General features: G+C 59.4%; 1 protein-coding gene across 3 annotated transcripts; it reads right to left on the reverse strand.

Annotated features, from left to right (window-relative positions):
* Window positions 1–7,133: 7,133 nt before the first annotated feature.
* Window positions 7,134–19,939, reverse strand: B4GALNT4 (beta-1,4-N-acetyl-galactosaminyltransferase 4). 3 transcript variants are annotated; one of them, XM_044750044.2, is made up of 20 exons: window positions 19,540–19,822; window positions 16,478–16,581; window positions 15,897–15,992; window positions 15,730–15,825; window positions 15,558–15,648; window positions 15,369–15,469; window positions 15,111–15,178; window positions 14,837–14,915; window positions 13,570–13,636; window positions 13,276–13,410; window positions 13,097–13,206; window positions 12,894–12,994; window positions 12,717–12,817; window positions 11,723–12,650; window positions 9,582–9,871; window positions 9,286–9,439; window positions 9,073–9,145; window positions 8,831–8,984; window positions 8,309–8,435; window positions 7,134–7,560 (listed from the first exon to the last, which is right to left on the reverse strand). In XM_044750044.2, exons 1-20 carry the CDS (start codon window positions 19,688–19,690, stop codon window positions 7,437–7,439), a joined length of 3,150 nt encoding a protein of 1,049 aa, XP_044605979.2. In that variant the 5' UTR covers window positions 19,691–19,822; the 3' UTR covers window positions 7,134–7,436. The 3 variants fall into 3 exon arrangements, with proteins under 3 accessions (XP_044605979.2, XP_044605978.2, XP_044605981.2); XM_044750043.2 differs by having other exon boundaries at window positions 11,723–12,817; window positions 19,540–19,939; XM_044750046.2 differs by having other exon boundaries at window positions 11,723–12,817; window positions 19,605–19,746.
* Window positions 19,940–25,198: the final 5,259 nt, after the last annotated feature.

The following is a 25,198-nucleotide window of genomic DNA, read 5'->3' on the forward strand; positions in this document are numbered from 1 at the left end:
CGCATGCCCAGCTCATCAGACCGGTTGCTTCCCTGGGAGATGTGTTTTGTGTGGAAAAATCCCGAGAGACAAGTTTGTGCGACGCCGAGCGGGCCTGGAGGCGCACGGCTGGCATGGGCCTAGGGCCCGCCCTTCACTAGGGGCCACCAGGCCTGCAGCATGACTGGGGGAGGCCAGCCTCCAGAGGCAGGCTGCAGGCGGGGGTCTGAAGGGCTTGTGAGGAGGCGCCAGGTGGAGGGCCAGAGCTGCACAGGGGTGAAGGTGCTTTGGTGGGGGTGGCAGCCATGGGAAGGAGAGGAGGCCTGGGGCAGGGGTGGCATAGCCGCAGGTAACTCCAAGCCCTGGTTTTCAATAGCCTCGCAAGTTACCGAACAGCTGGCAGGGGCCCCGAGGCCAGTTCTGTGGGGCTTCCCCCTCCTCTTGGCAGGGAGGGCTGGAGGTGCCCCAAAGCCATTCTGAGGAATACGTGGACTCCTCCCCATGCAGACCTCCCGCCTCTGCGGCTCAGTGCCCCAGGAAAGCCTGGGGTCTCCGGCACGCTTTCTCTAACTGCTGCAGGGCCCGAGGGATCAGCGGTGGCCAGAACCTGTCCCCATCGCTCTCAGTCCCAGGCTCGCAGCCGCATCGCAGGCGGAGGAGGGTTCACCCAGAGAGATTAGAAAACAGGGCAGTGCTGGCTGTGCGGGCAGGGCCTGGGAATCTGCCTGTGAGCCCTGCGGTGGCTTTGGTGCACCATCCGGTTCAGAACCTGGAACCTGAGGGCCTCAAAGGGTGAGTGAGTGAGGTGGGCGGCTCTGGGGAGCCTGGACTCTGCCTCCGGGAGTCCCAAGGAAGGCTATGGGGGCTCCTCCCTCTGACTGGGCGTAAAGGACTCCTGGCAGCTGTCACAAGTCTCCGGAGGAGGATCTGGGGGCACAGAGCAGGGCTGGGGGTCGGCAGGCCTTCAGGGCGGAGGGCAGAGTAGGGGAGGGGTGGAAGGAGGACCTCCTGATGCCGGCTTTGGTGACCTGCCGCGAAGGGGGTGCTCAGCAGGGGGGAGGGGCTGCCAGGTGTGTGGTGCAGAGCTGGGGGAGGCACAGGGGACCCCCGCCCCCAACCCCTGTCCGCAGCCTGGAGGTGGCTTATGAAGGAGCAGAAGAGGGAGAAAACCTCGAAGATGCAAACAGCAAAATAACATTCCAAACAAAATTCAGGGGCGCGCCGGCGCGCCGAGAGGATAGCTAGGTAGCCTGGGGCCGCACAGCCTGCAGGGGTGGGGACGAGCCAGCGTGGCCCTGCCGCGAGTGACGCACCAGGTGCGGCGGCGCAGCTGTGGCGAGGCCCCCAGGCGCCGGTCCCGCTGCCTCTCGGCTCCTGCCTCGCGCGTCCCAGGCGCTTCCTGTTTGCAAACCCGCGCCCACGCTCGCCAACCTTCCAACTTCGCGCGGTCTGTCTCCCGCCGAGTCCAGCTCAGGGCCCGCCTCTTCCACTGAGGCTACCTGGACTTGCGCGGGGGGCGCCTCCGCGATCCCCGGGGTCCCTGGGGGGACGCAGGGGCCCGGCATCCTGTTTGCCTCCATCTCCCGCCTTTGGCTGGAAGGTAGCTGAGGGATACGGGTCCCAGTCGGCCCGAGGGAGCGGGGCACACCCTTCATCCGACCCCCACCCCACCACCCGTCCACCGTCTGTCCGTCCGTGCGTCATCTGTCCGTCAGAGCAGACTGAGCTCTTCCTGAGCACCCGGCGCTGCTCTGGGGAAGGTTGTGTGACCAAGCTTCTCGAGGAGCTCTCCTTCTGGGGTCTGGCGGGGCGCAGATGATGAACAAACAAACGCTTGTCCTTAGTCCTCACAGGAACCCCAGGAGGGCGGAGCTATGCCGGCCTCCAGTCTACGGTTGGGGAAACCGAGGCTCCGAGGCTAAACAGCTCCCGGAAGTTGCAATGCCGGCCGGCTGTGCAGAGAGATTTCTTACCCTGAGCGACAGCGGGAAAAGAGTGGTCTTGGGGGCTAGCGCCGGCTGGGAGGATGGAAGTCTGGGCAGAGCCCCGGGTGGTCCCCTAGCCAGGTCTGGGCCACTTCCTGGGGCCACTTCCTCCGCTGGGGCCAAGAGGGGGGATCTGTGCCCTTAGCCTTCCCTGGGGGTTTAGCTTTGGTTTTGTTTTAACACAGATCCGCTCCTGGGAGCCCGTCCCAGCACCTGCCTCTCGCAGCCCTCTGCTCTCACGTCTTGGCCCCTGCATGTGGCTCGTGTGCACACGCCAGGGCTGCGGATATCTGTGGGCTCACACTTTTCCCTCAGGGCTTGGACGGTCTTGTGCTGACTTCCCGGCGGTGGAGAGATCAGAGCTGTAACTACCACTGCCCGCACCGTCCGCCCTCTGCTTCTGAAGCCCAGAGACTTCACACACACACACACACACACACACACACACACTGCATAACTTTCTAGCATCGGTGTTTCCCACTTTAGATTATGGTCTGTATTTATCTCAGAAAAGTTTTCTTCTGCTGTATCACTTGCATATTTTTTTCTCTTTCACTTCTCTTGTCTTCTTGCTTGTCTGTGCTCCTTCGTCTGTTGTCTCCTCGTGAATTGCTTTTAACTCTGTTCTTTTCCATTTCATTTTGTATCTTTTCCACAAGCTGGTCTTCTGTATTCCTGACTGGGTTTTTGACAATGGCTATTCTTATTTTTTGAATAATAGTGTTTTTTGAATAAAAGTAGCTTTTATTTCTGTCAAGGTTTTATTTTTCTCTTCCATTTTTCCCCCATGTGTTGTCAGATAATTTTAATTTCCTTTGTTTTTGTCACTGACTTTTTAAGGAGACTTTTTTTTAGCACAATTTTAGGTTCACAGCAAAACTGAGAGGAAGGTGCAGAAGTTTCCTGTATACCCCCTGCCCCCATGCACGCACAGCCTCCCAGTATCACCATCCCCCACCAGAGTGGGACATTCGTTACAGTGCTTGAACCTACGTTGACATGTCGTCATCACCCCAAGGTCCACAGTTTACATCAGTATTCACTCTTGCTGTTACATATTCTGTGGGTTTGGACAAATGTATAATGACGCGTGTCCACCATTCCAGTGTCACGCAGAGTAGTTTCACTGTCCTAAAAGTCCTCTGTGCTCGGCCTGTTCGTCCCTCCCTCTCCGCTAACCCCTGGCAACCACTGGTCTCTCTATTGTCTCTGTAGTTTTGCCTTTTCCAGAATATCATGTAGCTGGAATCATACAGTATGTGGCCTTTTCAGATTGGCTTCTTTCACTTAATAATATGCATTTAAGTTTCCTTCATGTCTTTTCATGGCTTGATGGCTCATTTCTTTTTTGTGCTAAATGATATTCCACTGTCTAGATGGACCACAGTTTATCCATCCACCTACTATTGGGCATCTTGGTTGCTTCCAAGTGTCAGCAATTATAAATAAAGCTGTTGTAAACATCTGTGTGCAGGTTTTTGTGTGGATGTAAGTTTTCAGCTCCTTTGGGTAAATACCAAGGAGTGTGATTGCTGGATCGTGTGGTTAAGAGTATTTTAGTTTTGTTAAGAACCACCAAACTGTCTTCCAAAGTGGCTGTACTGGTTTACAATCCCTCCAGCAGAGAAGGAGAGTGTCTCTTGCTCCGCGTCCTCACCAGCGTTTACTGTTGTCAGTGTTCCGGATTTTGGCCACACTGGTAGGTATGTAATGACATCTTACTCTTGTTTTAATTTGCATTTCTCTGATGACACGTGACGTGGAGCATTCATGTGCTTATTTGCCATCTATATATATTCTTCAGAGGGGTGTCTGTTGAGGTTCTTTTGCCCATTTTTGAATTGTGTTGTTTGTCTTCTTATTATTGAGTTTTAAGAGTTATTTCTATAGTTCAGGTAACAGTCCTTTATCAGATGTGTCTTTTGAAAATATTTTCTCCCAGTCTATGACTTGTTCTCTCCTTCTTTTGACATTTTCTTTCACAGAGCAGAAGTTTTTGATTTTATGAAGTCCAACTTATCAATTATTTCTTTCATGGATCGTGTCTTTGGTGATGGATCTAAAAAGTCATCACCATACTCAAGGTCATCTGGATTTTCTCCTTTGTTGTTTTCTAGGAGCTTTATAGTTTTGCATTTTACAATTTAGGTCTGTGATCCATTTTAAGTTAACTTTTGTGAAAGATGTAAGGTCTGTGTCTAGATTCCTTTTTTTCCTTGTGGCTGTCTGGTTGCTCTAGGACCATTTGTTGAAAAGACCATCTTTGATCCTTTGTCAAGGAAGAGTTGACTGTATTTATGTGGGTTTATTTCTGAGCTCTCTATTCTATTCCATTGACCCGTCTAGCCTTTTGCTAATATGACACAGTCTTGATCACTTTAGCTTCACAGTTGGTCTTGAAGCTTGTAGTGTCCTGCAAGTTTCTTCTTTCCTTCAATATTATGTTGGCTGTTCTGAGTCTTTTGCCTCTCCATATAGACTTTAGGATCATTTTGTTGAGATTTGTTGCTGGAATTTTGACTGGGATTGCATTGAATCTATAGATGAAGTCGGGAAGAACTGACATCTTGACAGTATTGAGTCTTCCTATCCATGAACATAGGATCTCTCTCCATTTATTTAGTTCTTTGATTTCATTCATCAGAGTTTTGTAGCTTTCCTCATATAGATCTTGTACAGATTGCTAGATTTATACCTAAGTATTTCATTTTTTATGATGCTAATGTAAATGGTATTGTGTCTTAAATGTCAAATTCCAATTGTTCATTGCTGGTATGTAGGAAAGTGACTGACTTTAGTATATTAACCTTGTATCCTGCAACCTTGCTATAATTGCATATTAGTTTCAGGAATTTTTTTGCTGATTCTTTTATATTTTCTACAGAGATGATCATGTCATCTGCAAACAAAACAGTTTTATTTCTTCCTTCTCAATCTGCATACCTTTTATTTCCTTTTCTTGTCTTATTGCATTAGCTAGGACTTCCAATCCTCTCCAATGTTGAAAAGGAGTGGTGAAAGGGATTTATCATTGATTTTTAAAAATTTGCTCAGATGTCACCTCTGACCACTTGCCTCCCCCACCTGCACTCATGATAGCTCTCACCACAACCTTAAGGCCTCTGCTGGGATGTCACCTTCTGACTTGCTTTTTCTGACCACTGTTTACAACTGCAGCAACTTGCCATCCTCTTTCCTGACTTTATTTTTCTCTACAACAGTTGCGACCAGCTAATATGCTAGACATTTTCTTTGTTGTGTCTATCGTCTGCTCCCACCACCCTTCACTAGAGTGTAAGTTACATGAGGGCAGGGATTCTTGTCTGTTTGTTGACTGCTTTTTCCTCAGTGCCTGGCACAGAGTGGATGCTCAATAAATAGTTGTTAAAATGGGTTAATAAGTTACAGTGTATGTTGAGTTCAGAATACATGGGATTTTGTCTGAAAGTTTCTTCTGTTTGCTGAGGTAATTACATTTCTGATGTATATGCTCCATCTACCTGTGGCTTACATTTCTTCTCTCCTTTCTTCTTCTTCCTCTTCTTTTTTCTGCAGTATGTGTGCTTACGTCCAGTGCTCGTTCTTGTTAGGAAATACTCGTGAGTGGAGACAATTAGATATTTAGGGAGGAGTGGGCAGTATGAGCTGGGGGCATCTGGTGGCTTCTGAGTAGGCATGTGGCAGGTTAGCTGTGTCCTCTGCCCTGTGGGCACTCACTCCCTGAGGACCAGCAGGACTTGCGGTGAAGCCCACATGTCACAGGTGAACTTAGTGTCTGTGAACACCTGCTGCCTGCCCTGGTCTGAATGCCCCTTCCCCATCTCTTCCAGCAGGGCCATCTCTAGAATCTTCTCAGGGCCCGACTGGCGTATCCACCTGGTTCCTCTTTCACTGACATCCGTTTTGCTGCCCTGTGTTCATGGTGAGCTATGACCTAGGGATACAACCTGGGTAAACATCATGAGGACGGTTTGGTCTGCCTGGCTGACATGCTGCCTTCCTGCTGAACGTGAATGAGGAAGTTCACAGAATTATGGCCCCAAAGATGGCCACACCCTGATCCCTGGAACCTGTGACTGTCACCTTATGTGGCAAAAGGGACTTTGCCGATGTGATTAAGTAAAGGATGTTGACTGAGATGGGGAGATTATCCTGGGTTATCTGGGCGGGACCAAGGTAATCATAGGGGTCCTTATAAGAGGGAGGCAGGAGGGTCAGAGTCAGAGAAGGGAGTGCGATGATGGAAGTAGAGGTGAGAGAGAGAGGGACATGACAATGATGAGATGCTGGCTTTGAGGACAGGGGAAGGGGCCATGAGTCAAGACATCCAGGTGACCTCTAGAAGCTGAGAAAGGAAGGCAGCAGATTCAGTCCTAAGGCCTGCAGAAGGAGTGCAGCCCTGCTGAAACCATGACTGTAGGACTTCTGACGTCCAGGACTGTAAGAGGATAAACTCCACTGTGTCTGTGGAAATGTGCTAGAGCAGCCACAAGAACTCACACAGGCACCCAGCACGGGCACAGCACTGGCCTCCCTCCCATGACCAGGACCCAGCCTAAGACAGGCTGAGCCCCCCAGGGAAGAGCTGGTCCTCGGCAGCATCATCCAGCCTCAGGTCAGTACCCCTGGTGTGCTCCGGACCCTGAACTTCCAGTTACATTAGCCAAAGTCAGACAGGCGAACTCCTGTTATGGCGTAAACCAGTCTGAGTTGGGTTTCCTGTTTCTGGCAACTCAGTCCTGGAAACCCCCAACCTGGTCACAGGACAGTCCCCCCTGGGGGGGCCGGTGCTCCTTCACCTGCCGGGAAGAGCAGGGAGGGTGACATGCATGCTCTGTCTTCAGAATGAAGGGGCCCGAGGAGATGGTCAAATGTTCTCTCCTCACAAGTGGGGAGGCTCCACGCAGTCGGCGTCTGTTGTTGGTGGCCACACGACTTCACAGGCTCAGGGCGGCAAGGACGAGGTCCAAAGCCTGCTCCCCTCCAGGGCCCAACACAGAAGCTCAAGGGGAACCAGCGAGAGGCGGGAGTGGTCTTGGGGAGAGGAGGGTGGGGTCAGCACAGGGCATCAGGAGCAGGGACAGTGCCCAGGGCCACCCATGGGTGCTGGGCTCTCTGGTCATCCTGAGGCTCATCTCTGCCCCCTTGAGAGAACCAGGCACAGAGGATGAGTCAGAACTAAAAAAAATATTTCATTTCATTCTGAATAAAAAACGGAACAGACAGAACTCTCGGAAATCCTGAAAACAACGTCATCGCTACAGCAAAATTTCACAGAAATCATCGCACAGAGTGTGGGGACCAAGCCCGGGCCCCGACCCGCTGTGAAGGTGCCTCTCTCTGGGGAGGGGCGCAAAGAGGGCCACGGAGGCCAGAGAGGAGCAGGCACAGGTGGTGGCCGCGCCCTGTGACAAGCCCGGCCTCCTGCTGCCACTGCAGGACTGTGGCCAGGGCTGGGGGGTGGCCTCGTCTTCACGGTCGCTCCATGCGGGAGCCCTTCCGGCTGCGTGTGCCCCACATGCCCCGCTTGGAGTGGTAGTGGTGGTAGAAGTTCCGCAGTCGGAGGCGCTCCACCTCCAGCCCTGCCTGCAGGACCCTGGGGGAGAGGGTGGGGTCAGGGCCCTGGGGAGGGGTGTCCTGCAGGACCCTGGGGGAGGGGGGGTCAGGGCCCTGGGGAGGGGTGTACTGCAGGACCCTGGGGGAGGGGGGGGGGTCAGGGCCCTGGGGAGGGGTGTCCTGCAGGACTCTGGGGGAGAGGGGAGTCAGGGCCCTGGGGAGGGGTGTCCTGCAGGACCCTGGGGGAGAGGGGAGGTCAAGGCCCTGGGGAGGGGTGTCCTGCAGGACCCTGGGGGAGAGGGGAGGTCAAGGCCCTGGGGAGGAGTGTCAGGACCCCCCCCCCAAGCCTGGAGAATCTTGAGGGGGGATGGGGTGGTCAGGGCCCTGATGGAGGGGGGTAACTGGGGATGCCCTGATTCTTCAGGATGCTGGAGTCGGGTGGGATGAAGTAGTCAAAACCCTGGTCCAGGGTCTAGGGATGTCAGGGTTTCCATTACTATAGCATCCCAGTGGGAGAACAGAGACTTAGGGCCACCACCCGCTCCGTGGGATATGGAGGCAGAAGTGGTTCAAGGGCCGTCCCCGAGTTTGCAGGACCTGGGGGTGGGAAGGGGTTTCGGGAAGTGGGGCGGGATCCCAGGGTCTCTCTAGGTCTACAGATCCTGGGAGGCTGAGGAAGAGGAGGACAGAGTCCCCTTAGCATGTGAGAACCTCTGGGGGTCCCCCTCCCCTCAGAGGAGGAGGATATGGAAGTCTCTTCCGTCTGGTGAGAATGGGGCAGCAGTCACCTGTCCAGGAGCTCCCAGTCCTCGCCTCCCCACTGGTCGCGGAACTCCTCAGTGTTCATGCCTCCAACGCGGTCAAAGTCTGACTTGTAGATCCCAAAGAGGCCAAAGCCATTCACCTCCCAGTACCCTGGGGCGGGTGGGGCGCCCTTCAGAGCCAGGTCCTGTGGGGCTTCTGCCCCGCCCACAGGAAGGGGTCTGGGGCAGGGTCCCACCACCAGGGGGCTCTCGGGGTCACCTTTCCGAGGTGCTCATAAACCAGGAGCCCTGAGCATGACTGGTGTGCTAGAGGAGGTTCCTAGGGGCCAGGCATGATCCCGGGGGGTATGGGGTGGGGGGGCTGGGGGGGAGGGAACCTGGGTACTACAAGGGTCCTAGACACTACAGGGGGTCCCGGGCACTATGGGGGGCACTGATGAGTCCCCAGGCCTATCTTGGGGGTTGGGAACGGCCCCCGGGGGAGCCTAGATTTTACTCTAGCGTTGGTGGGACCCCTGGCGTTACTGGGGGCATCCAGGGCATTACCGTGCGGGTCCCCCGGTGAGCTCCCACAGCCCAGGCGCATGACCACAGGCGCGAAGGCCAGCTTGCCCTCCACACAGTGCTTGCGGATGCCATCCAGGATGTTGGGGGGGAAGTAGATGTGCAGGTCGCACAGGAAAACGATGCTGCTGGCATCCTGGAGGTCGCAGGGAGGTCTGAGCTCCACCTCTCCTCCTCTCCGGCCCCCAGCTCACTCTCCCGCCCGCCCCACCCCGCGCACGCACCTCCACTGCATCCACTCCAGCCTGCAGGCCCGCGGAGCGCTCAAAGTTTCCAGTTCGCCTCAGGTATTGGTACCTGGGGTGGGGCAGGAGGAGAGTCACAGGCACTGATCCTGGGAGCAAGGGCAGGAAAACCCACCTCCCTGAGGAGGGAAGATGCGCTCGGTCCTCCCTGGTGGGGGTGGGGTTGGAGAATGGGGTGGAGGGCGCCGTTACCGGGGCAGCCGCGCCGCGCGCAGGGCCCGCTCCACGTCCATGTCCTCGCTCTCAAAGTCCACCAGGATGACGCTGAAGTTCGAGTCCCCCGTGTGGGCGTGCAGTGCGGCCATGTCCGCCAGGAACTGTGTCACCCAGCGCGCCTGGTTCTTCACTGGAGGAGGATGGGGCTACTGAGCCCACCCCGACCTGGCGGTACTCGGTCCAAGGCCAGTGGGGCTCCCTCCCCTTCCCATGTGGCCCCCTGGAGCCCCGCTACCCCATCCTAGGTGCCCGTCTCGCTCACCCCCGCGCACCTGGCACAATGAAGTGTACCATCACGTCCTGACGCCAGGCCAGGCGCAGCGGCCGGCAGAGCTCCGGGCGGCCGTCGGGGCGCGCGGAGGCGGCGGGAGCGGGCTCGGGACTCTCTGCGTCCCCGTCCCCGTCCGCGGCGCGCGCTCCCGGCAGCCGCAGGAAGACGTACTCGGACAGGCGCCGGCGGCCGCCCCCGCGCTCCTGCAACTCCAGCTCCAGGAGGAAGCGGCTCCCGCGCGCGGAGTCGCGGCGCTTCTCCACGTTCACGATGCGCAGGAGGGCGAAGCGCCTGGGAGGCGGGGCCGGGTCAGCCCTCTAGGGCTTTGAGCCTGCAACTCCCGCCCCCAATCTCAATTCTTCCAGCAGACTGCCCTATTGCCCTAGCCCCAGAAACAAGGGCCCATTCAGGAGACGGGGGCGGGGGGGTGGGGGGGGGGGCAGGAGCGGCTGCCACACACACATCGCCCCATCACCTCAGGCCCGGCACGGAGTTCCCAGAAGGCGGGAACATTTCCCATATTCCCCACCCCGCCTCCCCAGGGCAGCCCACCATAGGAAGTGTCCCCAAGCCCAGGCCGGCCTCCTCTGGGGTCTTTCTACCACCACTGAGATCCACGGTGACCTTTATGTCATGCCCAGGGACTATCAGGGGCACCCACTGCCCACTGGGAGGTTCGGATGTCCTAAAGCAACTTCTGGGACTGTCAAAAGTCTCTAACTTGTGGCTTGAGCAGACTTGCTCTTCTCTGGGGTCTTTGTCCTGAGTGTCCCCCATCTGGATGCTTGCCCCAATCCTCCCCAGTGCCCCCTCTCCAAGGCCCTGGGCAGCTCCTCTGAGAAGCCTCCTTTTTGCCTCCCAGGCACCAGCCCAGGGGCTGTCCTGACCCCTGAGGGAAGAAGCAGCAGGCTGCTGGTGAACCCCTCCCTGGCCTGTTCCCTGCACTGGGCCCTGCTGAGTACCTCGCTCCCCCTCCACCCTGCCACACCAGAGGCTTTTCCTCACCCTGGGAAAACAGGACCCTGCCCTGACTATGGTCACTTCTTCCTCCTGCCGCCTGCCCTCCCTTTGCAACCAGTGCCCCTCACGGACCTGGGAGCCCACCTGTGTGACCTCCGAGGGGTCCACACTCCTCTCTCCAACCCCTGCCATTCCCACCATCCTCTCCCTGAGCGTCAGGGACTTTCTGCCCCAAATGGCCTGGGTCAGTCTACACTCTTGCTCCTTGGGGCACCCCCACCCATGCACTGCCCAGGGAGGGTGGGGCACTGCCATAACCATGCTGCTGGATAGACCCCCTCATGCCATGGAACGATGAGCTGCTCTCAGGAAGCTTAGAGCCAAGGGCAGGCTCGTTCTCTCAGCCACCCAGAATCAAGGCCCCCCACTAGAGGGTCCAGGCCATCTCATCACCACCCTGCACCATGACTGTCCCTCACGGCCCCTGGGCTTCCCCTTCTAGGCAGCCACACACCTATCTACAGCTCAAACCCCTGTCCTGCTCAAAACCTTGAATCACAGGCAAGAAAAAGGAGTCCTGAGCATGCCTTTCGAGGCCCAGGACGGCCCTTCTCCGTCCTCTGCCTCCCAGTCCCCTGGCCTCCTGCCCCATGCCTTTGCTACTCATTCTGTCTGTGCAGATTCTGCCCCTCCTTTAAGGCTCCGCACAACTCTGAGGACTCCACAGTGCCTCCCCTCTGGCCAAACTGGGGCATCCACTCTCCATCCCCCTACCAGCATGGGGTGGAGACAGGACTGGATTTCCAGAGCCTGGGGGAGATCTGAGAGGGCAATGGGGCAAGACCTCTGTACCCCCTCCTGGAGACAGGCTGAAAGTCCTCTAGGAAGACTCAAGAGCGCTGTGCCAGGAGAAGAGGAGGGATCCAGGTCTAATGTGACAAGGTGGGGTTTGCAGGTGCAGGACAGGAGCCAGCCCTGGGTTGTGGATGGGGGGAGGCTCCCAACACTGACAGGAACTCTAGGCAGTAAGCAGCCTCAGAAAGGAGAAAAGACTGGGGCAGAAGACACTTCCTTGGGGTGTGTGTACCACCCCCAGATCATCACCCTGTTAGGCCCTGGGGAAGGTCTGAGAGCCCCACGGAGGGCGCAGTCCCCCTTCCCGCGTGCGCCCCTCCGCCATACCCGCCGTGGCGAGCGTTGAGCCGCTCCATGTACTGAGCCACCACGTCCACGGCCTCGGCCTCCGGCAGCTGTAGGTTCCCAGACACGTTGCAGCGCAGGTCATTCCAGTCGGAGCGCAGCAGCTCGAAGTCCATCGTGCCCACGCTGAACGTGCGCTGCCAGTTGATGGCGTCCTCGCGCCAGCGGCCCAGTGCCGGGCCGGCTGCCTCCTCGCTGTCCTCTGATGCAGCCTCGTCGCCAGGGGCCCCATCATCGTCCCCTTCCTCCTCCTCCTCGCCGTCCCCAGGCAGCTGTGGCCGGGACACTTGAGACAAGCTCAGGAAGGAGGTCACAGGCCGCGCTTCGGACGACGAGTTCAAGTCCGCCGTGGGTGCCGCGAGTCCCAGCACGCGTGCCTGGCCCTCACGGCTTCCCTGGGTGGCCTGCACCCGGACCAGGGGCCTCAGCTCTGTGGCCTGAGGGCTGCCGGTCCTGCGGCCTCGAGACCGGGGAGGGCGTGGGGGCGGCCGCAGCTGGACCCTGGGCAGAGGTCTGGGGCGCAAGAAGATGCCGCGGAAAGGCGGCCAGGGTGGGCCGCGTGGGCTGAGCGGCGCCAGGGCTGGGGGAGCCCGCAGTCCCGGCCGCACCCGCGTCACGTACACCTTCGCGGGCGGCTTCTGGGCAGCAGTGTGGGGGCGGGGGGCGCGGCCCAAGAGGAGGGGCAGGGGGTGACCGGCCCAGCTCAGCGCCCGGGAGCGCCTGCGGGCTGGCTCGTCCTGGGCACTGGGAGGCGTTGACGGGGCCGGGGTGGCTCTGGCCTGGGCGGGGGTCCCCAGTGCCTGTGTGGGGGTCTCCGGGGCGGGGACTCGGTGGTCACTCTGTGGTGGGGGCGCCTCGGTGGGCTCCAGACTGTCGAGCGGCTCCCCCTCGTCCTCATCGTCCAGGAAGTCTGCGGGAAGCGCAGGTGAGCTGCTCGGCCCAGGTGCACGCGGGCTGGGGCACTGGGGACACTCACCGTCGGCGTTTAGAAAGAGGAAGGCTCGGCGCTGCACCTCCTCCTCCTGGTCTTCATCCCCCTCCTCACGGTCCATCTTCATGTATTTATAGAACCCAAACCTGCGGCGGGGGCGCGGCATCAGAGACCCGATCTCCCTCAGCAGGACCTCGCCCCCTTTCCTCCCCGCGCACCCACCTTTCCAGGTACAGCGGAGACTCGCGGTAGAAACACTTGTTGTCCGTCTCCATGTGAGTGAGGCGCGTGTGGTCATTGGGGTAAACGAAGGACAGGTACACCTGGGGATGGGGCAGGGGGCTCAGGGAAGGCTGCAGGAGGCCCAGGGGACCTTCGGAGGGGAGGCCCGGGGCTCAGGGAAGGTCTGGGCGAGGGGCGCTCACAAACTGCAGTCCCTGGTATCTGGCGATGGGAAAGTCCTTGACCACATAGGTGGGGGCGTAGGCACAGGGCTGCAGCACGTTCTCCAGACTGGAAGGCTCCACCCGAGGAGCTGCAGGAGGGGTGGTCACAATGTGGCCAGCCGGGCACACCCGCCCACCCCCCTCGGGCTCCCTCTCACTGAGGAAGAAGGTGTCTCTGGGGTCAGGCCGCAGCATGTCGGCTCTGGGCTCCTCCTGCCGCAGGCGCCCCCCCACGTGGCTGGCTGGAGACTGGGGGATGTGGGCCACGTGGTCCATCTTCAGGGCCGACTCATCTGGGGACAGAGGGATGTGTGGGGTCCCCAGGAGGGCCATGAGACCCCCCCCTCACTCCTCCCTACCCCCATCCAGAGATGTCCCAAAGAGACCACCCATCAAGAACCCCCGCGCCCCCCCCCCCCACCCCACTCCCGAATAGGCACCGGGCTCCGAACCTGTGTACAGAGAGATGTGAGCAGAGCCTATGACCTCGAACTTCAGGCCAGGCAGGAAGGCTCTCCACTGGGGGTGGAGAGGGTGATCAGGACCAAAGGGTGGGGGTCAGGGTGGGAACAGGCTGAGCCTGGGAGGAGGGGGTCTTCCCTGACGTGGGGGTGGAGGACTAGTGGCAGCAACCCCTTTAAGGATGCAGGCAGCTGGGAGGCTGGATGGAAAAGGGGTCTTGAGAAGGAGCAGCGGGGAAGCTGGGGGAGGTCCAGAAGGCTGGGAGCCCTGGTGGCAGATAAGGAGCCCCCATGCTCCCTTCAGGCTTTTCCTGACTTCCTGAGCATGTCCTCGCCTGCTGGGTACGGCTTCCACCCCACCTGCTCCCGGGTTCTACAGCCGTCGCTCTCCCAAAGGTCACAGCTGGCCTTCCAGGGGCCAGAGCCAGCACCTCCCCTGCACCCCCACCATCCATTTCCCCAACTCCTGGGGCTGCTCCCTCTCAGTCTCTTTTGCAGACTCTGTCCCTTCCCCACCTCCTCAAGTTGGGGCTCTTGGGGGCTGTCCCAGGCCCTCTTCCCTTCCAGCTCCTCCTGGGCCCCCTCAGCCACTCCACTGGCATCCGCAAGGTCACCCTGAACTTGCGTCTCCAGACTGGATCCTCCACCAAGCTGAGCTGGGGTGACGCCCACCAGACATGTGCAACATCCAGCAGAGCTGGGCTGAGAGCCCCCCACCCCCAACACGCAGCCAGGCTCAGGCCCCTCCCCTGCACCTGCTGCTTCTTCCACCCCCTCCCTGGTTCCGGACCACAGCCACCTAAAAGTCCTCCCCCAGGCTCGCTGCACACAGAGGGTTCTTCCTGAAGTGCAAACCCAACCGCCTCATCTCGGGAGGAAGCCAGAGCCGTCAGGTGGCACTGCAGGCCCCGCCTCATCTGGCCACCAGACCCTCAATCTGGGTGGTTCCACACCAGTGTGGTTCTAGAGATCTGGAATTCACCGGATGCACCCCTGCCCAAATTCTCTCCACGGGCTCTCCCCGTGAACATCTCTCATCTCGCAAGACTACTCAGGGGCCGCCTCCTCCATGAAGCCTCCCTGAGCCCCCAGCAGGCAAAGTGGACTTCGGGCCCCTGTCCCTGAGCATCTGCCTTGTCCTCTAGATCGGAATCTCCTCAGGGCAGGGTCCACACGGCCCCGGGGGAGTGGGCAGAGGGAGAGGGCAGAGCAGGGGAAGTGGGTCTCCTGAAGCCCCGGGAGGGCTGGCCATACTCACGCCCACTTCCACGTGGTCCGAGCCTCGGTCGTCCTGCTTGTGCAGCAGCTCGAAGTAGTACCTCCGGGAGGCCATGAGCCTGGGGACACGAGGAGTCAGGGGGACGTGCCTCCACCGGGCCCCGGGGACCCCAAACAGATGGAGAACCCAGAGGAGGCCGGGGCCAGGGCTGGTCCCTCAGGGCCAGTAGTTTGGCTGGGATGGCACAGGGGCAGTGGTTCCTGCGTCCAGCCTGTATGCCCCTCACACACACACACACTCCCTAGTCACTCACCGCCTGGGCTTGGACACCTGGGAGCTGAACTTGGTGAATTCCCCAGGAGCCGTCCACTCCGAGCCAGTCTAGGGGGCGACAGAGGGGCAGGGGCTCACCCTCTCCTTGGGGGCACCGGCCCCACCCAGTCCCCATGCCTAAGAAGCTGGAAGGAACAGGTAGCCGAGGCCGCGGGAGGCTCAGTGAGACAGATGGGGGTGTGGACAGAGGGGCTGGAGTGGGAGGGCAGACTGGGGTCAGGGCCTCGGGGTGGGGTACCTTGCCCACAAAGGCCACCAGCTGGGCACCCGCTGGGCTCTCGTTTGGACTCAGCCAGAACTCAGAATTGTCATCCGAAGCCACAGAGAACTGCACATCTCCTAGATGCAGGACAGGACTCAGGGGGGTGGGGGGCCCCTCATGACACCCGCCCCTTCGCCCCCCCACACATACACCCCTAACCCGCACCATCTCTTGCCGGGTGGATGAAGCCAAAAATCCGGAGTCCGTAGTTCTTCCACTTGGGGGACACGGCCAACTTCTTCACGGTGGTGCGAGTCTGAGGGGGCAGCGACCGCTGATGTCGAAGCCCACCGCCTGCCCTGCCCCAGGGCCAGCCCGGCCGCCCCCCAGCACTCACGTGAGGGAACAGCGGGAAGTGCAGGTTCCTCCTCAGGTGGCCCACGGCGCCCCCACACCAGTCCTCAAACACGTGCAGGTTCACCTGCCCCTTGTACTGGGGGTGGGAGGGGGCCTTACCTTCTGCACAGCCCACACCGGCCCACCCCCCGTCCACCCAGAGCTCACCTCCTCCCGCCACGGGGGTGCCTGGTGGGTGAGGTTCAGCGGGGTTGGCCTGCCAGCGCCCCCAGGAAACAGCATGTTTGGGTCCCACCCTTCAGGCTACAGGATAGGAAGGACACCAGGATCAAAGCTGAGAAACGCGGGCAGGGAGGGGTCACACGACCAGACACGCACACACACACATGACACGCTCATACACCAGTCAAGACACGCCAGCCACACACACCAGGACACGACTTCACAAAGACCCCCTTGGCGCAGCTAGACGCAAGACCTCGAATGCATTGCACCCTGGCCACACACCCGGACGACTCTTGTCACACCTGCCCCTGCAGGCCCTCGACCACGTACATGCCGACACACCGACACACCAGCACACATGTGCAGCCCCTGTCTACCCAGACTCAGAGCTCCGGGCCGGGATGTCTGTCTGTCGGGCCATGCTCAGCACTGGAGCGTGCACGAGTGAGCTGCACCCACGTCCTCCATCCACACAGGCCACAGGTCCCTGTGGCCACCGGCACACAGGCAGCCTTGGGGTTCCACGTGTGCCCACATGTGCTCCTCCCCACGGCCCCACTCACAGCCTGCTCCTCCTCACGGCTCTCGCTGGAGTCCTCCACCCTCTGCGTGGACAGCATAGCCCGGACGCCCCGGTCGTCCGTCACGCCGCTCAGCTTCTCGCCGTCTGTGGGTGGCACACAGGGCGTGGCTGGGCCCGGGCTCTCTCCAAGGCTACAGCCCCTGCTGCTGGGCTTGGCTGGGGAGCAGGGACCCCTATCTCACGTGGCTGGAGCAGGCAGGCAGGCCACTGTGTCTCCTGCAGAAGCCTCTCCTCCCCAGTCTGCTCCCTCGTGCCCTCGGATGCCCCACCCTACAGCTAGGCAAGGACTCTCCACTGGGCCCTTCTCCCACAACCACCTCTGGGGGGGGGCAGCCCCGCCCAAGCCCTCCACCTGGCTTTTCCCAGCCCTGGGCTGGTTTGTGGGAGCAGAGTCATGCATGTGCATGTGCTAGTGTATATGCGTGCACACACACACCCATCTGCCCATCCTCACCAGTGGCTCCACCTCCAGGAAGGCCCTCAGGACTGTTCTGTGTCCTCAGCACTCTTCCCGTGTGCTCGAGTGTTTTGTGTGCCTCCCTCACCAGAACTGAGAGCTAAGGGTTAGTGTCAGAGCTTGTTGTCAGGAAACCCAACACTGTTGTCTCGAGGCTGAGCCAGCCCCAGCCCATGGCACATGTGCCACCTGCTGCCCTCGAGGCCGGGGCCCAGGACCAATGGAACCCCGGCACCAGCCTGGGCAGAGAAGGGACAGGCATGCTGGTCCAGTTGCCAGAGGACCTGGGGCCAAGGTGGCCTGAGAGGGAGACTGTCCCCTGGGCGCACCCTTCCCAGGTCTGCGTGTGGACACTGCCAGAGCTTGGAGCCCCCAAAACCCTGCCAGCCTGGGGCAGACAGGGTTTTGACATCCATGCCCATCCCTCAATCCAGACCCCAGGAGCTATGTTCCTGTATGGACACAATTGCCCTGGGCCTCTTCTGTGGGAGAGGGCAACTGCTCATGGTGTCCTGCCTGTGAGACCCCTGTGGTGACTGCCAACCTGCTCCTCGTTCTGGGTTCTTCCCCCCATCGCTGTCCTCTGTCCAGCTAGGAGGTGAGTCCCTAAAAAGCCTCCTGGCCAAATCCCACAGCCTGGCCCCAATGCCCGCTGCCCACCAAGTTAAGTATGTGGGCATGGGGAGCCTTCCGCAGGGGGTCCCAGCCAGGCTGCCACCACTGTCCTGCGGGGGCTGAGCCCTGCACAGCGAGGTCCAGATGGGCCTCCTGCCTCCCAGCTCACCCTCCCTCGGGGACCTGTGCCTGCATAAGCTGCTGGACAGCGGGACGGCAGCCCTCCTGCCCCACTCCAGTGCTGTCTCCCTGGTGGAAGTGAGGCAGAAGGGCCTCAGGCACGTCCAGCCACTCAGCTCCTCACAAGCCCTGCCCTGGTGGGAGCCCAGGCGGCCCAACAGGAGGTGGGGCTGCAGCCCGGAGCCGAGACCCATGGGCTGCAGCTGCTCCTAGAAGGTGCCACAGGAGGGTTTGATCTTCCAGGACCCTGAACAGCTCCTGCCCACCCAGAAGCTGCAAGGGCAGGCCGACCAGTCCCCAGCCTCCCTGCTGGTCCAGCTGAGAGCAGAGGGGGCCCCAGAATGGTTCCATGCCTCTACCCCCTCCCAGCTGCTGCGCTAGACTCCACGGCTGCTCAGGAAGTCAGACTGGGGAAGCCTGTGGTTTCTTGAAAAACCACAGAGGCAGCTGAGGAGGGGGCTGGTTTTGTTCTCTGTCACCGGATCACGCTATGGGGTCCTGACTTGTTTGCTGACAGCCGTGGGGAGGCAGAGGGTTCTTTTAGGGACCGGGCAGTGCTGGGGGCCTCTCAAGGGTGTGGCCGCTGTGAGGTGCATGGACTCTGGGGGGTTAAGACAAGCCCCAGAGCCCTGGCTGGGGCAGTCTGTGGAGCCAGGTGTCCAGGTACATGGAGGGGAGGCAGCAGGGCTTCGGCGAGTGGGAGGCAGGAGTGGGACTGAACAGGGAGGTTCAGACCCTAGGGGAGTGGCCCAGGATGCTGTGAGTCAAAGTCAAAGTTCTGAGACTCCGGGAAGCAAGATTCTCACGCCCCCCCATCCTAAGGACACCTGCTTCCTTGAGAAGGGTCAGAGGCAGCCTGGCTGGGATCTTCCCTGCTCTGAGTGGGGGCTTCTGCTCCTGCCTTAGTGGGGGGTTACTCCTAGGGCATCTTCCTCTCCCACCCCCCTCTCGGGTTCCAGGCACCCTGCTCCTCCTCCTCTTCCCATCCCAGGTCTTCATCAGTGCCTTCCGCCTGCAGGATGCTCTCCCCCCAAATGCTGTGTGTCAAAGGTCACCACCTCCAAGAGGCCCTCCAGGATCCCCTAACCAAAGCGGAAGGCTCCTCCCCTGGCTCCTTCATACAGTGCTCACCAGGACCTGGTTTGTCTGTCCCCATGGAGCGTGAGCTCGAGGAGCCGGGAGAGTTCACCCCTCGCAGTTCAGGGCTCCCCAGACTGGATGCCCCCCGCCCCCCGCCACTCCTCCCCGCAGCACACAAGCATCTCAGTGCTTGATCACAGGTTTACCCAGGGCACCCCCTCCAGGAAGTTCCAACTGCACGGGTCAGCTCCCTCTACCCTGCTCCTGGGTCCAGAGGCTGGATCTCTGCCCCTGCCCGCTTCCCCAGCAGACGGGGAAACTGAGGCTCTGCGAAGCAGGCAAGTGGTGGAGGCGCAGCCAGACTTGGCCTCCGGGAAATCCCGGCAGGCAGGGCCTGGGGGAGGAGATCTCTCCAAGTGCCCACCGTTAACCCTGTCGCTACCGGCTCCAGACCAGATCCCGGAGTCCGCTCGGGCCCAGGGACGCCCCCCGGGGGGTCGCGCACGTCACTGCTGACGTCATCGGACGCCCGGGCCGAGCCGAACCGCGCCCCCCACCCCGACAGCGCCGAGCTGGGCAGGGCGGACGCGGTCTCCGGGCGGGTCTGGCCTTGGCCGAGACTCGGGGCGGTGGGAGGACCCGGACCCGCGCCTCTCGGGGCCCTCGCCGCCCCGTCCCCGCCCCCCATCCCGGGCGCGCCCCTCCCGTACCTCGCCCGTAGCCCAGCCGCTGGCGCAGCGCGCGGCCCTGGCGCACCAGGCTCAGGTGCACGTACGTGAGCCACGCGGCGCAGGTGAGCAGCACCAGCAGGAGCAGCAGCTTGATCTGCTTGCGGATCTTCTTCACCGGGAACCACGGCATCGCGGCCGGTCCCGCCCCGCCCGGGCCGCGCTCAGCGGCGCCGCTGCGGCCCCCGGCTCCCGCGCGCCCCGCGCCGCAGCCCCCGGCCCCGCATGGCCCTTTGTCCGCCGCCCGCGGCCAGGGGAGCGGCCGCGACCCCAGCCTGCCTTGGCCGCGGGCCCGGTGGGCGGCGGCGCAGCTCCCGGCTGCCCCGCCCGCCGCCCGGCCGCTCCGGCTCCACGCTCCCGGGCCGCGGCGGGACCGAGCAGCATCCACGCTGCGGTGCTACCCACCGTGAACCGGCGGCCGCGTGGCGCCCGCCAATCGGGGCCCGGCCAGCCCACCGGGAGCCAATCCGCTACGCGGGGGGCGGGGCCGGCGGGTTAGGGTGTGCCCGCCGCCCGTCTCCACGCGCCGCGCGCGCATCCACCTGGGCGCGCCGGGCCGCGCGGCGCGGGGGCGCGGGGACACGGGGTGCGGGGCATGGAGAAGTGCGGAGGACCGGGGACGCAGGGATAAAGGGTGTGGGGAGCGAGAGGTGTGCGGACAGGGGTTGCGGGGTACGGGGATGTGCGGGGACAGGGGACACGGAGGACCGGGGACGCAGGGAGGAGGAATGTGGAGAGCGAGAGGCGCAGGGACAGGGGGTGCGGGGTACGGGGGGCTGCGGAGGACCGGGGACGCGGGGACATGGGGTGCGGGGTACAGGCGGGTGCGGAGGCCCGGGGACGCGGGGACAGGGAGTGCGGGGTATGGGCGGGTGCGGAGGCCCGCTATGAGTTGGGGGACAGTGGGGACACAGGGAACGGGTTGGGGGCAGGGTGATGGGGAACACTAGGGGCTTGGGGAACGTGGGGGAAGGCTGAAGAATGGGGGCAGCGCGGTCTTGGAGTTGGAGCAAGCCTCTTGAAAACAGTGCAACCAGAAGGAATGGGAGCTGGAGCTGGAGGAAAGAGGAAGGAAGTTTGGGGGAGAGACACTGGGTGGGTGAGGATGCAGGGTGAGGGGCTGGGCTGTGTGGGGGCGGCAGACTCTGTGGAGGGAGACTCAGGAGGGTCTGGAAGCACATGGCTTCACCCTGAGGAGGATGAGGAGCCGCCAAGGGATCTTAGCCTGCAGGGCCAGGGTCTTACTTGGCTGCCAGGTGGACAGGGGCAGCTGAGGGGCCAGGTGGCGGCCTCCCCTGGGGGCAGAGTGAAGATGGAGAGGGGTCCAAGGGGTGCACTACTGAACTCTTCCATTTCTGACCTGAGCAGTGCGTCTGAGGTGGGGCTCATGCTGAGCGGGTGCGGAGTGTGGTTGATGACAACTTTGCCCGCCTTGGTTCCCACTCTTGCTGGGCCCCTCAGCCCCTCCCCAGCCTGTCTGTCTCTTCCATCCCTCCCTCTGCCCAGCTGCAAGGCTGACTCCTGCCTTTATCCCTTCCTCTGTCTGTTTTGGTTTTTTCTTTTTCCTTTCTTTTTTTTTTTTTTTTTTTTAAAGATTAGCCTTGAGCTAACATCTGTTGCCAATCTTCCTCTTTTTTTTTTTCTCCCCATAGTTGTATATTCTGGTTGTAGGTCCTTCCGGCTCTGCTATGTGGGTCACTACCTCAGCATGGTCTGACACGTGCTAGGTGCTTGCCCAGGATCTGAACTAGCGAGACCCTGGGCGGCCCAAGCTTAACCACTCAGCCCCAGGGCAGCCCCTGTTCTGGTTTTCTATTGTGTGACAAACCACCCGACATTGATGTGTAAAGCAACAAATGCTTGTTATGCTCTTGGATTCTGTGGGTCGGGAATTTAGACAGGCTGAACTGGAGGGCTTTTCCTGGCCCGTGCTGTCCGGGCCTCAGGTGGGAAGACAAGGGCAGTGGGCTGTGCCCGGGGCTGGCGTCATCGGGAGCCTTCTGCTCCCTCGTGTCGGTGCCTTGGTGGGGACAGCTGGGTCAGTGGGATGGTTGACCAGATCACCTGGACATGGTTACTCCGGGGTGGTGACCTCTGGGCTCCAGCAAGCAAAGCAAAGCACCTGGTGAGTCACAGCCCACTGACTGCCACGTGCTGTCACAGGCCACCCAGGTTTGGAGGAGGGACATGGACCCCACCTCAGCCTGGAAAGACTGTCCAAGAGGTCACAGTCGTGTTTTCACACTGCCACACCGTCCCTCTGTGCCTTTTGTTTTAACTGGGGGGCGTAGGATCAAGCTGGCTGAATCCCACTATGTCATCTGTCGTCTGTCCTTCAGACAACAGCTGCATCCTTTCCAAGCTTTTCCCACCCATCACCTCCCGTTCTCGTCCCTTGCCCCTGTCTCTCTACTTTCCATATTTGTTATCCGCACATTCATTAAAACAGATGTCAAAGTGTGTGTATTTTAAACGTTTTAATAGTACTGTGCTATACAGCTCATTATGTTTCTTAGTTTTCTCCAAACCTTGTTTGTTTACATATATCTATGTTGCTGTCTGTGTGTTGATGCTTTCCGTCTCATCCCGCCAGTGCACACTCACCCAGCCAGCAGGTACTCACCTAGGACCTTTATCTTTATGAGCCAGAGAGTAAGGGGCACAGCCGTGAACCAGACAGATAAGATCCCTCCTTTTATGGAGCTTATATTTTTCTAAGCAGAGACAAACACGTGAACAATAATAGTTTCAGCTACTGGTCAGAAAATAAAATGAAGCAAGGGAACAGAGAGTGATGGCATGGAGGATTTCTTCAGCTAGAGTGGTCGCTCTTTGGGGAGGTGACCTCTGATCTGAGACAGAAAATCTTTGGGAAGTAGACACCAGGAGGGAAGTGTTTGGGACCCCGCTGCCTGTAGGGGTCCAGGCAGTCTCGATTCTCCTGGAAACCAGCAGATGGGATGAAGGGCGAGAGGCAGGGCAAGCGAGAGGACAGGCTGGGATCTGCCGGACACGTCTGTGCCATCTGTGACCATGTCTGACCATGACAACCTGTCAGAGTAACGGCTACTGCCCACTGCTGTCTCCCCAGCCTCACACGGTTCCTCCTTTACCCAACTCTGACCTGAAGTGTACAGGGGAGGGGAATAGGGGAAATGGATTCTCAGCCCAGCCGACAATAGACCACCCAGCAGAGTCACCCTCTGGACAATTCAGCGTGGACACACACTTCTATTCTAAACCGTGTTTAACTTTCAAACAAAAACAAAGGCACAGTCATGTTTCTGCTTGATATGACATGGCTATCCCGACCCCAAACCGGCTGATCCTCTCCAGAAGACACTGGGTGAAAGTTTCATATCATCTTACCCACCTCCGGGCAATTCGGCTCCTGAGCAACATGCTCTGCTGGAGTGTTGAACACGCAACCACCCTCAAAGAGAGTGTTGGAGAGTGAAGTGACAAACACTGAGATGTGGGTTGACTGTTATCAACATGTCTTGTCGGATGGAGGAGAGGGAAGAAGAAAAGACGGAGTTGCTTCCTAGGAGTACAAGGTTGCCTTGGGTGAAGGGAAGGAGGGAGAAGCACATGGTGGCAGTGGGTGCCTCTGCCTGCCTCTCTCCATGCCCGCTCCACACTCCCTTTGTCCTCAGCTGGTCTTTGTCCAGGGGGAGTGACCTGAGCCTTCACTCCTGGAGGGGCTGGGCAGTCCTAGTCTTCCATTGGCATTTACTCCAGGAATTAGGGGTACTCAGAGACACCCTGGACCATCTGCTGCCTTCCAGAGTTTCTCCTCCTATCCCCGTCTGTAACGAGAGCCCGATTCTCCCCTATAGGATTGGTCATCCCAGCCAGCACGGTGGCCCTCTGTCCCTTCCCTGGTGTGAGAGGCCCCAAGTGGCCAGCGGGCAGTCTCAACTTCCACTCTGGTGTGTCCCCTGGTGGAAACACTCTAGGGCTTGGCCGGGACCGAGGGGATTCCTAGGCTGTGGGACTTTCAGTCTTAAACCTGGGAAAGTCCTGGGCGAACTGGGTTAGTTGGTCATCCTAAAGCACTCCTCCCTTGGAAGCTAAGACCTCTGGACCACAGAGCCCAGAGGGCAGGGAGAGAAGCAAACATTCCACTAGTGGACTGTCTGGGACAGGAGGGCGCGGCCATTTCCACTTTTTGATACCTGGGCCTGTGAGTCCTGGCTGCAGGAGAAGCTGTAGATCGCTGACTCAGAGCATCCTCTGCGTCTGGAGGACTTTGGCGCAGCTCCGCGATGTTCCCCCCAGCTGGCACCACGATCACGTCTTCCGAAGGCCCTTCCATCCTTCCGTCCACTGTTCTGTCAGGCCAGCAGCTTTGGGGAGATGGGAATGTGACAGGACCAGTGAATCCCGTGAGCATGGACCCACTGCTGCACTTCATTTGCTGTGGACTGAGTTCCTTGGTCAAAAGCGATGCTGTGTGGAGCACCATGAGGGTGGGTACAGCATTCTGTAAGTCCACGTGGGGTGGTTTTGGCAGAAGTATTGCAGGCAAGGAAGGTACATCCATGCCCTAGTAAGTGTCTATTCCAGTAGAAACAAAGTGCTGCCCCCCAAGATGGTAGGAGGGGCTGGTGTTGGTCTCCGCTGTTGGCAGTTGAGCACCCCACTGTAGGCAGATTGGCCTGGTGGGTGGAAGTTCAGGTTCTGGGGCTGTGCATAACCTCCCTCCCCACTTGGCTCTTGAGCCCTCTGGCCAAGGGTGAGGGGTCCTGGGGCAAGAGGCTGACATGCCCACAGGATAGGTCTCTTTGTGCACCTGATTATTAAGGTCCTCCTCTGCTGAGGCAGCTCTAGTGTAAGTATTCACATGGGACACAAATTCTTCACACCCTGCACATGCAGACAAGTCTATCTACACAGCTTTCCCCAGACGCCTTGTCACCAGTTTCCCAACCACGCTCCTGCCAAGTGCCTGAGCATCCAGCTGAAGAGCTGGTCACTGTCTGTGAACCAGCTGGCTCTGTGCCTCTTGCCCTTGTCCTTCCAGGCTGTGAGAATAACCAGGCACAACACTTGCTGCCTGCCCACGATGGGGGTTTGCCTTCATCTCTCTCATGTCCCCTCCTGTAACAGAACAAAAAGGGGCTCGTTCTGCTCATCACAATCCAGTGCCAATCAATTGCAAACGAGCCTGTGGTTGAGAAAGGAAAATTCATATGATTAACTAGCATAATCTGAAGACGGCGGACTAGTGCCCTGAAGAACCATCTTAAAGTCATACAGAATCTTGAGGCAGTTATATAGGGGAAGTGGACAGGGAAGGAGCAGGGTTAGGGATGTCAACCATTCGGTGTGACGAACTTCAAGGCGCCACATTATCTCTTTCTTCCACCATTTGTGATGGGTACCAATGCAGGATTTTTCTTCCTGGAGGTCATTGTGTTCCTGGGAACTCAGAGAACAAAGCTGTCCTATCACAGCTGGGAGATATAGGTAAGCAAGACTCATAGAACTAGCAGGTCACATATTTTGTAAAAGCCAGAGGTGCTTAATCATCTAGGCTACATGCAGGCTAGAATGTATTCACAGAGACTAGCGAGTCAGGGTCGTAGTTACAATGTTGCTTCCTTTCCCTGAGATGGCCTCCCTCATGTTAACTTAA

This window comes from Equus asinus, chromosome 17 (assembly GCF_041296235.1).
Source record: "Equus asinus isolate D_3611 breed Donkey chromosome 17, EquAss-T2T_v2, whole genome shotgun sequence".
Taxonomy (NCBI): Eukaryota; Metazoa; Chordata; class Mammalia; order Perissodactyla; family Equidae; genus Equus; species Equus asinus.